The sequence below is a fragment of the Mustela putorius genome, unplaced genomic scaffold, assembly GCF_011764305.1.
Source record: "Mustela putorius furo isolate JIRA1106 unplaced genomic scaffold, ASM1176430v1.1 tig00000580_pilon_pilon_pilon, whole genome shotgun sequence".
NCBI classification, from domain to species: domain Eukaryota; kingdom Metazoa; phylum Chordata; class Mammalia; order Carnivora; family Mustelidae; genus Mustela; species Mustela putorius.
Window position 1 is genome coordinate 343,567 of NW_025421423.1, and position 14,315 is coordinate 357,881.

A 14,315-nucleotide genomic window follows, 5' to 3' on the forward strand; every position below is an offset into this window, starting at 1 on the left:
ACTCTGGCTTCCCCTCAGGCCCATCCACCAAGGTCCTGCATGGCCTCTACAACAAGGTCAGCCAGTTCCCAGAACTCACCAGTCACACCATGCGTTTCAACGCCTTCATTCTCGGCCTGCTGAAGTGAGTGTGTGGGGAAGCAAGAGCGACAAACCACAGCCATCACCCCTGGGCTCTGCCACGTCTGTGGAACCAAATCCCTAGGCTGAGAGAGGCAAGGGAATTTGCAGGCTCTGTGGCCAGGGCCCAGGCTCACTTTCTCCCCATCTAGCTTCAGCCTCTCTCAGTGTGTCCCTGGTTTCCCACCATACCCATAGCCCTCTGGCACTGCTCACCAACATGGTCTTTTGCTTTTATAAATTCATAATCTGGCTTATTTGGAAATTAATGTGGTTCTCTGGATATTGTAAACCTTGATCCACCCAATTCCAGCACTACTTCCAAATCCTGCCTGACCATAAGATCCCCTTGAGATCCACATTACAGTATCCTTGCTTCTCAAGTATGAGCCTGGGTCATCCCCTTTGGGATGTGTACCCTGTACTCTCAGTAGCTGCCCTGACTTTTGGGGTCCTAGGCAAGCCACATCCATTCTAAAGGGATGTCATTGACTTTTGAATCACATGTTCACCCCCCTCCCAACATCCCCCACTGACTTTCCAGAACTATTTTACATGAAATGAACTAGGTAACATCCCTGCCATAGAAGGGAGGTGTACCTATGCCTCTGCCCTATGTTTGACCCCCTGTCTGTCTCCTTTGTACCTTATCATCTGGCTGTCTCCACAAAGATTCAACTCTGCCTATTTTCCTACAGCATCCGGTCCCTGGAGTTCTGGTTTAATCACCTCTATAACCACGAAGGTAATGCCCAGAACACTACTCTCTCTTGCAAACTCAATATAGGCCAGATCTCAGAGGCTCAGAAGAGGGAGACATGGCTCTTTACAGATGATGAAGGTGGGGAAGGAGACCACCCAAGCGATCATCAGAGCCTGGACTTCCAGTCCAGTCTCTCCCCAGCTTCTACTTGTGTTAGAGCCTTGGAGTCAGCAGGATACTCAGGAAATCTGGAGGTCAGGGTGGCCAGGAACCCCCACACCTCTCCTATGAACCTGAGGCCGCCACTTAGGGTTGTAGAGGTCACGACCTGCACCAACTTCGAACGGCCTCTTTTGCGCTGGCATCCACCCAAAGCCACAGTGCCTAGCCTGTGCAGCAGTATGCAGCAGCTCTGCCAGGGCCACTTCTTGGAGGCACCCCCCCCAGGCCAGGCTCTCCTTCTCTGTGGGGCTCAGGCTCTCTCTCTTGCTCCCCTAGATATCATCCAGACCCACTACCAACCATGGGGCTTCCTGAGTGCAGCGCATACCGTGTGCCCCGGCCTCTTCGAGGAACTGCTGCTGCTACTGCAGCCCCTGGCCCTGCTGCCCTTCAGCCTCGACTTGCTATTCCAGCACCGGCTCCTGCAAAGTGGGCAGCAGCAGCGGCAACACAAGGAGCTGCTGCGGGTGTCCCAGGATCTGCTGCTGTCTGCACACTCGACATTGCAGTTGGCCCGGGCCAGGGGCCAGGAGGGGCCTGGAGACATGGATAGGGCAGTCCATGGGGAGCGGGTGAAGGGTGTGGGTGCCCCTGAAGGTGGAGAAGACGAGGAGGAAGAGGAGACAGAAGAGGTGGCAGAGGCAGCTGGGGGTTCAGGGCGTGGCAGGTGGGCCCGAGGCGGGCAGGCTGGCTGGTGGTACCAGCTCATGCAGAGTTCCCAGGTCTACATAGATGGCTCAACTGAGGGCTCTAGGTTCCCCCGTGGTGGCAGCAATAGCAGTGAGAAAAAGAAAGGGGCCGGAGGCGGAGGACCACCCCCCCGAGAGGGAGTAGTTGAGGGGGCAGAGGCCTGCCCTGCCCCTGAGGAGACCCTTGGCCGGGACAGGGGCTGGCCCTTCTGGATGGGAAGCCCCCCCGATTCTGTGCTGGCTGAGCTGAGGCGTAGCCGGGAGAGGGAAGGATCCACTGCCCCCCCAGCAGAAAATGAGGAAGGAGCCTCAGAGCCTTCACCCGGGGGCATCAAGTGGGGACACCTCTTTGGCTCCCGAAAGGCTCAGCGGGAGACCCGGCCCACAAACAGGTGAGAGGCAACGCAAGGTGTAGATGGAGGGATTTGGGGAGCCTATCTAAGCCAAAGCACAGATAGAGCTAGAGCCCCGGTTGCTCTCCCCTAGGCTACCGTCTGACTGGCTGAGCCTGGACAAGTCCATGTTCCAACTAGTGGCACAGACGGTGGGTGCCCGCCGAGAGCCAGAGCCCAAGGAGAGCCTGCAGGAGCCACACTCCCCAGTCTTGCCCTCCAAGCCTCCATGGTAAGCCCTGGAAGAGAGGATTGGGGGGGGCTGGGTTTGGCTTTGGGAGGGGTTTCTCTGACCTCCATTTGTTGTTTCCCCAGCGAGGTGAAGGCACTGTGCCATCATCTGGCTACAGGCCCTGGACAGCTGAGCTTCCACAAGGGAGATATCCTACGGGTGCTGGGGCCAGCTGGAGGAGACTGGCTGCGCTGCAGCCGTGGCCCCGACACCGGCCTGGTGCCTCTGGCCTATGTGACCTTGACCCCAACTCCAAGTCCAACCCCAGGAAGCAGCCAAAACTGAGGCCCTGTGCATGCTGGTGGCCTCAGGGACCCTCATAACCCCTGACTCAGAGCCTGAGAGCCCTTCCCAAGCCCTCTGGCTTGGCCACAGAGAGTAGACTGAGAGCTGGGGGCCATACATCCCTGTGCTCAGTATTAATTACTCCCCATTAACTGTCCCAGTGACCTCATCCAGACCTCCACCCAGGAAAGGAGGGAAGGGATGCAGCACTGGGCTGCCAGGATTTCCCCAGCCCATCTGGGCCAGCCCTTCCATAGGTACAGATAAGCATGTCCCTGTGGAGGGAGGTGACCAGAGGCCCATTTGCAGGGTTCCCTAGGCCAAGTAGGAGGAGAGGTGACAGTATTGGGGCCAGCTCCCTAAGCCCCCAAATGTAAATAGGCTGTGGCCAGTGCCTGGTGGTCAGAAGAGGGAGGAGGAGCCCAGGCTTCTGTTTATGTATTTATTTATTTATTTATTACACCTATTAATAAAAAAGGTGCTCGGCCTCCAAACCATTTCTCTTTGTGCCTCCCCCCACCCTCGGGCCCACTTCTCTTCCTTCCAAAAGGATGACTGGGATAGGAAGACAGAGAAGAAAGACCTTGAAGTCCAGGTACCTACACCAGGAGCTGCTTCTGGAGGGTGGTGAGGCCCAGTGCATCATGGGTGAGATGCCCATATGTGTGCCCAAACTGGAACTTATACCCTGTATGGACAAGAGAGTCATGTCACTTGTAGCCAGTGGCATGGAGACCAGTTTCTAAGCCCTCTAAAATCCAGTCACCACTTCCCACTGTGAGCTATCTCCATTTCCTTTTTTGCACAGTGAGAAAGCTAAAGTACATGATCCAAGGACACCCCCCCCCATATCTATTCCAACTCTCCCAAGCCACTTCCACCCATTCCACACACACACACAAATATTCCAGTCCCCTCTGGGGCTATCCTTACCTGGCACATAGCCTCCATAATTAGGTAAAAGGCCCAGGTTCTGAGGGTAGGTCCTAGAAAGTGGAGGGAGAGGTTTGGGATCCTTCTGGGGTCTGCCCCCTGAATACATCTGTCCAAATTCCTGCAGCGCCCGGTTGGTGAGCACAGGAAAGCTGGAGCCGAAGAGGAAGCGGGCACGGGGCACGTAACCAGTGAAGCCTGGGGGGTGAGGATACTGAGTCAGGACCGTTTGGGGGCCTCCCCATGCCTTTAGTCATTACCCACTTCCTCTCACCTGGCATGAAGAACTTGCGAGGATCTTTGTCATCCATGGAATAGGGGGAAGCCTTGGGAGGAGAAGTCAAGAGAAAAAAATAAGGCTATCCAATTCAGCCCTCATGCTCCAGCAGAAGCTCCCCGGAAGGTGAAGCTGGCAGTTGAGTCCACATTCCCGGTACCCATAGCCATGCTACTCGTGGCCACCGGCCTGACCTCACAAGAGGTCAGGCTCCCCATTCCTAAGCCCCTGGACCCCCTCTACCCTTCTTGGTCTCACTTGTTCCGCCTCTTGCTGCAGCTCTGGCTCCTTCTCTGCCTCCAGCTCTGACTCAGGCTTTGGCTCTTGGTCTTTCTTGGTGTCTTTTTTACCCTCGGCCTCCTTTGGCAGCTCTTGACTGACTTGTCCCCCAGACCACTGAGTGAAATCATTTAGAGCCTCAGCCCAGACCCTGCTGCAGTTCTTGGCAAAGATGAACTGTGCCTGGGGCACAAAACCTGGGAGGAAGGGGGCAAGGAAGATTTTGATTAGTGTTTGGGGCACACATTCTAGGTTCGGGACATCTGTTCAGACTATCCATACATACCTGTATACCCAGGGATCATGCTGGAGCTGAGTCTTTCATGCCCACGCCTGACAGGCAGGCTTCCCCTGGGAACTTCAGGAGATGCCGGAGGCCGGATGGGAGGCAGAAGTGTGCGATGGGCAGGGGGCCAGGCTAGGCCAGGAGATCCTCGAAGTAGCTGACCGGTCATCTGCCCATAGGTCTGGCCCATGCTGAACCGAAGTAGTGGGCAGTGTCCAGTGTACCTGTAGCATAGGACTCACCCGCTCACCTCTACACTCCCCCCTGCTCCACCACCCCCAGATATACAGAGACCTCTGAAGCCCTGATTTCCTTTTTTTTTTTTTTTCCTGGATTCAGCTCTGTTTGTTTGAAGCAGGCATTTCTCCATCCTCTCTGGGTTTTCAACCCTTCCCCTCTACTGTTACCCTGTTACCATGGAGAAGACAACACAGAGCTTCATGCCGGGCCCAGTTACCACTATCCCCTTGCTCTTCCTTTTCCATCCAGCACCATAAATATCTCAGCCCTAGGCCTACCATACCAGTTTGCTTGTTGGCCCCCAAGGTCTGGGTGGCACAGCTCTCTTGTCCTTACATCCCTATTCCCAGAAGCAAGGAGGGGTGTACTTTTAGGTAGAAGTCTTACCCTGGGATATAATGAGGGTTCTTAGGGTTCAGCCCCGGTATGAAGGTGCTGGTCATAGCCGTGAGAATCCAGCTTTTGTTTCCCTTGGAGCTGAAGCTCCAGGCTGTGTGTACTGTGTCCAGGGCTGTGGGGCGGGGCCAGAGGCAGGAGGCAGTGCCAAGAGAGGAGAGAGGGGAGAAACACTAGTGAGGACTGCCAGGGCCAAGGCTAGCAGAACAGGAGAGCAGGGGCACACTGGTTTGTCTACTCCAGAATAAATGCAGCCTATGACGTAGGGGAAACTCTGAGTGTTGCCTCCATGTTCCAGGTGAGAGAACAAACACTGTTAGGTCCTTTCAGCTCTATCTTAAAGAGGGCCCTTCCTTCTTAAACCCCCTGCCTGAAGACACGTGAGTGCTACTCTTTGCTGAGTGTTGACTCAAAGTGATGGAATTCCTGGGAAAGGAGGGTCTCTGAGGGGATCCCAGAGGGGAGGTGACAGGGAGAAAAAGGAACCTAGAGACCTCTAAGCAGTGACATTAAGTTGCTTTTCAATTGTTTTACTTTGACAGTTACTAAATACCCACCATCATCTGGATTATCATTTAACAAATACCGTTAAGCCCTGCTAGGCATATTTTGTAGTCAGAAAAGCCACGCTCCACATGACTTCCAGCAAGTCACTTCCTATCTCTGCACCTCTTACAAAATGCAGATACCAGGACTTCCCCTGCTACTGTTGTGAGGCTCAAATATATACAAATGTGTTTTGTACCAGCAAAGACTATGTAGTCTTTGTAGGACGGAGTTCATGTAGGATGGAGAGGAAAGACCATGGGCCTGAGGTCAGGCTATCATGGGCTCCTACTAGCTTGTGGCCTCAAGCCAACCTTACCTCGTCTGAGCAAGTGACATAACTTCTGCTGAATGTGAATTCCCTAAACCCAAAATGAAGGTTAAAATAACCTAACTTACCAGGATGCTGTTAAGGATAAAGTCAGTGTGGGAAAGAATTTACCCCAGCACCTGGCACTCAGTTATTAAAACTTAACTTTCTTCTCTATTGTCTAATATTTTCTCTAAGTTTCTAAGACACATGGGAGACCTGTGACTGGTTAGTAAATTCAGTGGATAAGGATTTTTCTACTGTGGGAGTTTAAGGAAAGGAAATATGATGGTAATGTTGGGTTTTAAGACTGGTGACAAATTAGAATTTGTTAAGAAACCAATTCAGAGGGTGCCTGGATGGCTCAGTTGGTAGGACATGCAACTCTTGATCTCAGGGTTGTGAGTTCAAGCCCCACAATGGCTGCAGAACTTACTTAAAAAAGAAAGGGAAAAGGAAGAGAAGAAGAAAGGAAAGAATGAAGGAAAAGAACAGGGGAAAGAAAGAAAAGAAGGGAAGGAAAGAGAGGAAGGAAGGAAAAAGAATTAATATCCTAAGAGCAGAGAAGTATGGACCAGAAAAGAGCTCTCAGAGACGGGGGAACATGCATGGAACTCAGCTCTGGTGCTGAGTCAGGGTCAGGCCAGTTTTCCTTTCCAGGAGGTAGAGCCCCTGTTCTTCTCCCCACCCAAGTATGACACATCCAGGCTGACCAAGCATGGGTCACTGACCTGTGGATTCCACAGGAGCACCAGCCCCAAGGAATATATTTCATGTTCCTCACTGTTCTGTTAAGGACAGCCTTGGTATGTGTCATTTAGAGCTATGGTTGTAGACTTGGCTCACTGTTAAGGAAATATGCTGGATGGGGAGGGGAATTGCGGGGAGAACCCAGAAAAACAGCAGTGTGGCAAGGTTAACAACCTGAACTTAAAAAAACACACACAAAACACAACCTGGACCTTTGGATTCTATAATAGACACTGCTGGTCACACACTCAATACCCATTCTCTACCCCCATCTCCCTTCTTCCTAACAGAACTTTAATTTTGTTCTGTGGAGCAGCCAGGTGGTTCAAGGAAGCTTAAATCCAGCCCTGGGAATGAGTCTTGATTAGTCTAATCCCTTGATTCTGGTCCTATTCCCCTTGCCAAGTGATTCGTGAGCACGGGTTTATGGCATTCTGGACGATAAAAAATCTGCCAGGATAAGAGAGAGTCATAAGAAAAATAAGCAACTTAAAATGCTCTTTAAAAAAGAAAACAAAACAAAACAAAACAAAAAAAAACCATGACAGGGACGCCTGCGTGGCTCAGTCAGTGAAGTGTATGACTCTTGATTTCGGCCCAGATCATGAGCTCAGGGTCAAGAGATCAAGCCCTGCATTGGGCTCCCATGCTCAGCACAGAGTCTGCTTAAAATTCTCTCTCCCTCTCCTCCTACCCCTCACCCCCCTGAAATAAATAAATCTTCTTTTTTTAATGCACGACAAATTAAAGAGAGAGATGGACAAGGAGGAATGGTGTCCCTCCCTGCCTCTAGAATTTCTACAAACGTAATGACAGAACTTCAGTAGACATTATGAAACCTAGTGGGAAGCTAGGTTAACCTGGGAACAAAGCCTAATACAGCAAGGGTGGGTGGGAGAATAGAAAGGCTTAGGTCCTTGATGAGCTACTGAACTAACCAACCTTTTTATAGGAAATAATTTCATTATTGTTAAAGCCAATTTAAGTTTTCTTTTACTTGGACAAGGCATCATAACATAAAAATAAAAACAACAAAAAGTAGTTCAAGTCCTAGCTTTCTTGGGGATGTGGACCTTGTCCAAATTCATCTTAATAAGCCTCAGTCTCTTATCCATAAAATGAAGACACTAATGTTACTACTTCATTGAATAGGACAAAAAGAGCGGGACAAAACAGTAGCACAAGATGGTACGTAAAGAGCAATTGGCCCCAGTGTCTAGCTGATGTTAAGTGCTAACTAAAGAGCCATTCATAGTATTTGCTTGGAATGTGGTGGGAATGGGAGAAAAGAAAACTGCTGAGGACAGTAACAGAGGTTGGGAGTTCAGGGGAAAGCATGTGAAGCTAAGAAATTGGAAGGTTAGAATGTGAAGGTAGGGGTATAGAGTAGAAGGTAGGGGCTGGAACAAATTCTGCAGCACTGACCATGGCAGTTAGAATCTGTGTGAATTAATACAATTTAGGAAGCAAGTTACAGTGAGTCTTAGATTTGTGTTTATGAAGAAACAGTCCACTTCTCTTGGTGAATGGCCTGTTACTATTGTTGTTTCCACCTGTGTAAACGGTATTTCTAAGTCCCTGAAGATCGGAAAGGTGTTCTAACCTGGGAAGGAAGTGAAAGACCTAGCTGAGGGGCCCACAGGACTGCTCACTGCCTCTCTGCCCCCTGATTCCAGTGGATAGTCATCATGGCAACACAACCCCAGTTTTGGGAGCAGCACAGCCAGTGCAGGCAGAATTACACCTGGGATTACACCTACTCAAAAAATGAGGGTCCAGTTAGTAAAGCCACGTTAGTGCCCTGCCCTGTTCCACACAGCCTGTGAGGTCTCCAAAATAGCAGTCTATAACCCTGTCATTCTGCCTTCAATCCTGACCAGGAATTGTGTAAAATTTCATGTAAGTGCAAATATGAAATCATTATGTTGTACAGCTGAAATTAATATTACATGTCAACTATTATCCTTAATTTTTAAAATCACTTGGAATATTTATTTTTAAAAAAATTTCTGGTGGATCCCAAATCAGTTATTTGATTTTAAGACAATACTGGGCAAGCATAAATCCTCTCAGTGGAGATGAATTAAAAGAAAATCACAGGACCCTTGAAAAAAATTCCTCAGATCAGGAGACCACCAAAAGTAAAACAAGTATACAATGATTCAGTAATTCCACTTCTGGGTATTTACCCAAAGAAAATGAAAATATTGATTCAAAAGGTATCTGTACCCCTATCTATGTTCATTGCAGCATTATTTACGATAGCCAAGATACGGAAACAACCTGTGTCCATTGATAGATGAATGCATAAATATGTGGTGTGTATATATATATATATTCAATGGAATATTACTCAGCCATAAAAGAAGAATGAAATCTTGTCACTTGCAAAAAACCTGGATGGACCTAGAGGTACTATGCTAAGGGAAGTAAGTCAGAATGAGAATGACAAATGCCACATGATTTCCCTTATATGTAGAATCTTAAAAAAAAAATGAGCAAACAGAAACAGATGCTTAAAGAGCGAAGTGATGGTTGACAGAGGGGAGGATTGAAATAGGCAAAAAGAAATACACAGAAAGGGAGAGTTGAAATAAAACTACAGGGGTGCCTGGGTGGCTCAGTGGGTTAGGCCGCTGTCTTTGGCTCAGGTCATGATCTCGGGATCCTGGGATCGAGTCCCACATCGGGTTCTCTGCTCAGCAGGGAGCCTGCTTCCCTCTCTCTCTCTCTCTCTGCCTGCCTCTCTGCCTCTCTACTTGTGATCTCTCTCTGTGAAATAAATAAATAAAATCTTTAAAAAAAAAAAAAAAGAAAACTACATCAAAAGGAAAGCAAGATAATGTTGAGCATGAGTTTCAGATGCTTACCCCATAGGGAGTGAGACAAAATGGGAGGGGAGACCATACAGTTAGATGTACGTTACTATCAAGGTCTCAGTTTTTGTTTGGGATAGTGGCTTCATAAATGCTTATTATTAAACATTAATAATTAAAGCAGGACCAATGATGAGTCTATATCATAAACCAAGGATTATGATAACCCAAATCTGGGCATTGGACTTTAGAAACTGGTCATATATGGGCTCTGTGCTCGGCAGGGAGCCTGCTTCCCTTCCTCTCTCTCTGCCTGCCTCTCTGCCTACTTGTGATCTTTGTCAAATAAATAAATAAATCTTTTAAAAAAAGAAACTGGTTATATAGTCTAGTCCTGACTAGAGCATGGAACTAATAATGGTATAGGCTTGAGCAAATCAAGTCTTTGAGCCACATCCTTAAAATTAAAGAGATGCACTGGATGGTTAAGGCTCTAATTCTGGGGTGCCTGGTTGGCTCAGTCAGTGGAACATGCAGTTCTTGATCTGAGGTTGTGAGTTTAAGCCCCATGTTGAGTATGAATATTACTTAAAATCTTAAAAAAAAAAAAAAAGACTCTTTCCAGTTCTAACTCCCTTCTCTATTTGCCAGTGCAAATGTTTAATGGGCTTAAAAAAACAAACACATTAAAAAAATAATAAGAGAAACTTGGACATGCTTTCAGAGTCACTTCTAAATTCAGCTATATTTGTAAAAGTTCCATACAGTTTAATTGATCTTTAAAATGTACATTTTCGGGACACCTGGGTGGCTCAGTTAGTTAAGCAGCTGCCTTAGTCTCAGATCATGGTCCCAGGGTCCCAGGATCGAGTCCCATGTTGAGCTCTCTGCTCAGCAGGAGTCTGCTTCTCCCTCTTACTCCCTTTGTACTCTCTTTCTCAAATAAATAGAATCTTTAAAAAAAAAAGAAGAAGAAGAAGAAGAATACTATGCGAAACTCCATGTAACCAAACCAAAGTCTCAGTGCAATTAATATTGTCTGGGAAAATATAAATCAAAATCAACCCAAACGATACAGAACATCCGAATGCAATAATAGCCACTGAAGAACCTGAAAAAGTGGTCAGATAGATACCTCCCACCAAAAGACCCACGTCACACTTAATTCACCAAATAAGTGTTAACTTAATTCAAGACCTAACATATTCAAGAACTAACAACCTCACACACATTATATGATGAACGATTCTAAATAAAACATCAAACCAGGGATAGCAAATAGCAGGATGCTTGTCTGTTGTCCTCCAGTCTAATGGCAGGTTCCACTAAATGATCATGGCCTCATTCTGGGACTTCTCAAGGCTCTGTAAGACAGCATATTTTGTTTTTTTTTTTAATTTAAAGATTTTATTTATTATTTGACAGACAGAGATCACAAGTAGGCAGAGAAGCAGGCAGGGAGAGAGGAGGAAGCAGGCTCCCTACTGAGCAGAGAGCCCGATTCGGGGCTCGATCCCAGAACCCTGGGATCATGACCTGAGCTGAAGGCAGAGTCTTTAACCCACTGTGCCACCCAGGCACCCCCAGCATATCTTTTTTAAAAATATATTTTATTTATTTATTCAAGAGAGAGCTCAAGCAGGGGGAGCGACAAAGGCAGAGCCATATCAAGACAGCATACCTTGAGTGAGTTCTGCCAAAGGCTCAGCATAAGGGATAACTGGCAAATGTTCTCTCTTTATTACCTCTGAATTGAGAGCCCAATACAGACAGATACGTTGTCTATCTTGTTCACAGGTGTGTATCTAGCATGCAGCAGAGCTGTCTGGCACATAATATGAACTAAACAAAACCCACCAGTATTGTAAAGGAATAATACACGTTAAGATTAGTAAGTTTCTAGGACTACAGCAATGATTGAACTATAAAATTCATCAATGTAGTTAAGATGAATTAACCAAAGGAAACAGCCATTTCATCACTCTAACAGGCCCTGGGGAACTCTTTTAGAAAATTAAATATCCATTTGTGATTTTTAAAAGGCTTTTTAGTAAACCAGGAACAGAAACATGAAAAAGAATATTTGAAATGAACAGCCAATATCAAAACTACATCAAAGAAAAGCCAAGGCCAAACAGATCTCATTCATTGTATCAAATCCAATTAACTAGTCACTTAGGGGAATGTTACTGTGAGGTTTCTGAAAAAGAGCCAAGGATTAGCTATGTTCGCCATGGACATAAGATGAATGCCAGCGATTGAGCCCTGCATCGGGCTCTCTGCTCAGCAGGGAGCCTGCTTCCCCCCTTCTCTCTCTCTGCCTGCCTCTCTGCCTACTTATGATCTCTGTCAAATAAATAAATAAAATCTTTAAAAAAAAAAAAAAGATGAATGCCAGCATGTAGAGTTGATAGTCCTTCACTTAGGCCATCTTTTAAAAGTCAGAACCAAGACAAGACTAATCACTATTACCTTTATTATTCAGTATTATTCTAGATAGACAGTACATGAAACAAAAATAAGAACCATAAAATCCTTAAAAAAAAACCATAAATGTTGGAAAAGAAGAAAATAATTATCTACTTAGATAAGAAACCACTGAAAAACAATGAGAATAAGAGTAGTATAAGACAGCTTATTACATGAAAAATCAATTCAAATATGAATAGCTTTACTAGCCAGCACCTACATGTCATGCTGGGGGACTTCAGAACATCTAAGTGGTCCTCAGAGGATCACCCAAAGCAAATCAACTACATAAGCAAATCAACTGCATTAGGTAACTGTGTGTTTGCCTTTCAATAATTTGACTAGATTGTAATCCCTAGAGCAACCACTAAGAAAGTAACTAAAATACTTAGACTAAACTAAAATTCTTAAACTAGAATGTTTAAGAAATTAGGAAAACTAGAACTATATGCTAAAAAATATTAGCTTAAACCAAAGATAGTAAAAGAGGAACAAACACATCAAAAGGGACAAGAGACAATGAAAATGTATGTCCACACAAAAACCCATACATGAATCTTCATAGGAGCATCATTTGTAACAGCCAAAAGGTGGAAATAACCCAAATGACAATCAGCTGATTAACAGATAAACACAGTACATTCACACAATGGAATATTACTTGGCAATAAAAAAGAATGAAGTACTGATACATGCTAGCACATGCATGAAACTTGAAAACACTAGGCTGAGTGAAAGAAAGATACAAGTGCCCATATATTGCACCATTCCATATAGAAGTGTCCAAAAGAAGCAAATCTGCACAATGAGAAGTTTTAACTAATGGCTGCCTAGGACTATGGGTGAAGGAGTCAGAGGGGGATGTAGGGAGTGACTGTCAATGGATATGAGATTTCTTCTTGGAATGATAAAAATACTCTAGAATTCATTGTGATGATTGTTGCAAAACTCAGTGAATACAACAAAAACACTTTAAATTTTACACTTTAAATGGGTGAATTATATAGTATTTCAATTATATCTCAATATAAAACTAATAAAAAATTAAATTGTAAAATATCCCCCCAAAAAAACAAAAAAACACCCAAGTCTAATATTGTAGAAGGAGGGGAGGAGGATAGGAAGGAGGAGGGGAAGAGGGGAAGAAGAAGAAAAAACATCAAGATCAAGTTAGATTTATTCTATAAATGCAATTAGTTTAATTTTAGAAAATTAATTAATGTATTATATCATTGCATAGAAATCTTTTCTCCCTTCCTACCATCCCCACTCTAGACAGAGTATACTTTAGGCTTGGTCATATGACTTGCTTTGGCCACTGGAATGTTGACAGAGAAGTTAGGACCCAGAGACATGGAAGCAGTTGCAAAACCATACTTGTCCTCTTACCTTTTCTTCTGTCACTATGAACATGCCTAGCCTATCCGGGTGGTCCCAGGAAGAGAAACAGGTGGCACACAGCAAAACACTCTAGCCAGTCCTAGTTTAGAATGCTGACCCCAGTCAACCCATGGATCTAGGGGAATTAGTAATTGTTGTTTTATGCAACTGTTGTTTTTTTTTTTTTTTTTTTAAGATTTTATTTATTTATTTGACAGAGAGAGAGAGACAGTGAGAGAGGTAACACCAGCAGGGGGAGTGGGAGAGGGAGAAGCAGGCTTCTGGAGCAGCAGGGAGCCTGATGTGGGGCTTGATCCCAGGACCCTGGGATGATGACCCATGTCAAACCAGGTGCCCCAGGTTTGTGTGTGTGTGTGTGTGTGTTTCTAAGATTTATTTATTGGGGCACCTGGGTGGCTTAGTTGGTTGAGTGTCTGACTCTTAATTTTGGCTCAAGTCATGATCTCAGGGCCCTGAGATTGAGCCCCTCATCAGGCTTGAAATTCTTTCTCTCTCCCTCTACCCTTCGCCCTGCTTGCACTTTCTCTCTTTCTCAAAAAAAAAAAAAAAAATTTCTCTTAAAGATTTATTTACTTATTTGAGAGAGAGAGAGAGAGTGCAAGCAGGGGGAAGAGCAGAGGGAGATGAGACAAACAGACTCCCTGCTGAGTGGGAAGTCTGTCACAGGGTGAAATCAAGATTTGAATACTTACCTGACTGAGCCACACAGATGCCCCTATGCCTCTGGATGTGATTAATTACATGCCACTTTTGTGATAAGAACTAACAGGTAGGGGGCTCAGTTGTTAAACATCTGCCTTCAGCTCAGGCCATGATCTCAGGGTACTGAGAAGGAGCCCTGCATTGGGATCCCTGCTCAGTGGTTAGCCTGCTTCTCCCTCTCCCACCCCTATCCCTGCTTTTGTTCCCTCTCTCACTGTCTCTCTCTGAATGTGTCAAATAAATAAATAAATTAAAATCTTAAAAAAA

The 14,315-nt window shown here is 45.8% G+C and overlaps 2 protein-coding genes across 8 annotated transcripts in view; one reads left to right on the top strand and one right to left on the bottom strand.

Moving 5' to 3' along the window:
* RUSC2 (RUN and SH3 domain containing 2) overlaps positions 1-3,137 on the top strand; it is a 69,935-nt gene extending 66,798 nt beyond the window's left edge. For all 5 annotated transcript variants that reach the window (XM_004747520.3, XM_004747522.3, XM_004747523.3 and 2 more), the window contains 5 exons: positions 19-124; positions 819-865; positions 1,322-2,126; positions 2,221-2,358; positions 2,442-3,137. In XM_004747520.3, the coding sequence (XP_004747577.1) occupies positions 19-124; positions 819-865; positions 1,322-2,126; positions 2,221-2,358; positions 2,442-2,643 (1,298 nt within the window). In that variant the 3' untranslated portion in view covers positions 2,644-3,137. The remainder of the gene's footprint in view (positions 1-18; positions 125-818; positions 866-1,321; positions 2,127-2,220; positions 2,359-2,441) is intronic.
* Positions 3,072-5,212, bottom strand: FAM166B (family with sequence similarity 166 member B). 3 transcript variants are annotated; one of them, XM_045081558.1, is made up of 6 exons: positions 5,046-5,212; positions 4,419-4,642; positions 4,112-4,329; positions 3,851-3,902; positions 3,577-3,629; positions 3,072-3,331 (listed from the first exon to the last, which is right to left on the bottom strand). In XM_045081558.1, exons 1-6 carry the CDS (start codon positions 5,099-5,101, stop codon positions 3,110-3,112), a joined length of 825 nt encoding a protein of 274 aa, XP_044937493.1. In that variant the 5' UTR covers positions 5,102-5,212; the 3' UTR covers positions 3,072-3,109. The 3 variants fall into 3 exon arrangements, with proteins under 3 accessions (XP_044937493.1, XP_004747575.1, XP_012909197.1); XM_004747518.3 differs by having other exon boundaries at positions 3,577-3,774; positions 5,046-5,197; XM_013053743.2 differs by having other exon boundaries at positions 3,577-3,774; positions 4,419-4,609; positions 5,046-5,196.
* Between the last annotated feature and the right edge of the window lie 9,103 nt (positions 5,213-14,315).

Coding starts and splice junctions, on each gene's coding strand:
- FAM166B (XM_004747518.3), bottom strand. CDS start 5,101: ATGACCAGCACCTTCATACCGGGGCTGAACCCTAAGAACCCTCATTAT. Junction 3,903..4,111: donor TGCAGCAAGAGGCGGAACAA/GTGAGACCAAGA, acceptor TCTCCTCCCAAG/GCTTCCCCCTATTCCATGGA. Junction 3,775..3,850: donor TCGCAAGTTCTTCATGCCAG/GTGAGAGGAAGT, acceptor CTCACCCCCCAG/GCTTCACTGGTTACGTGCCC.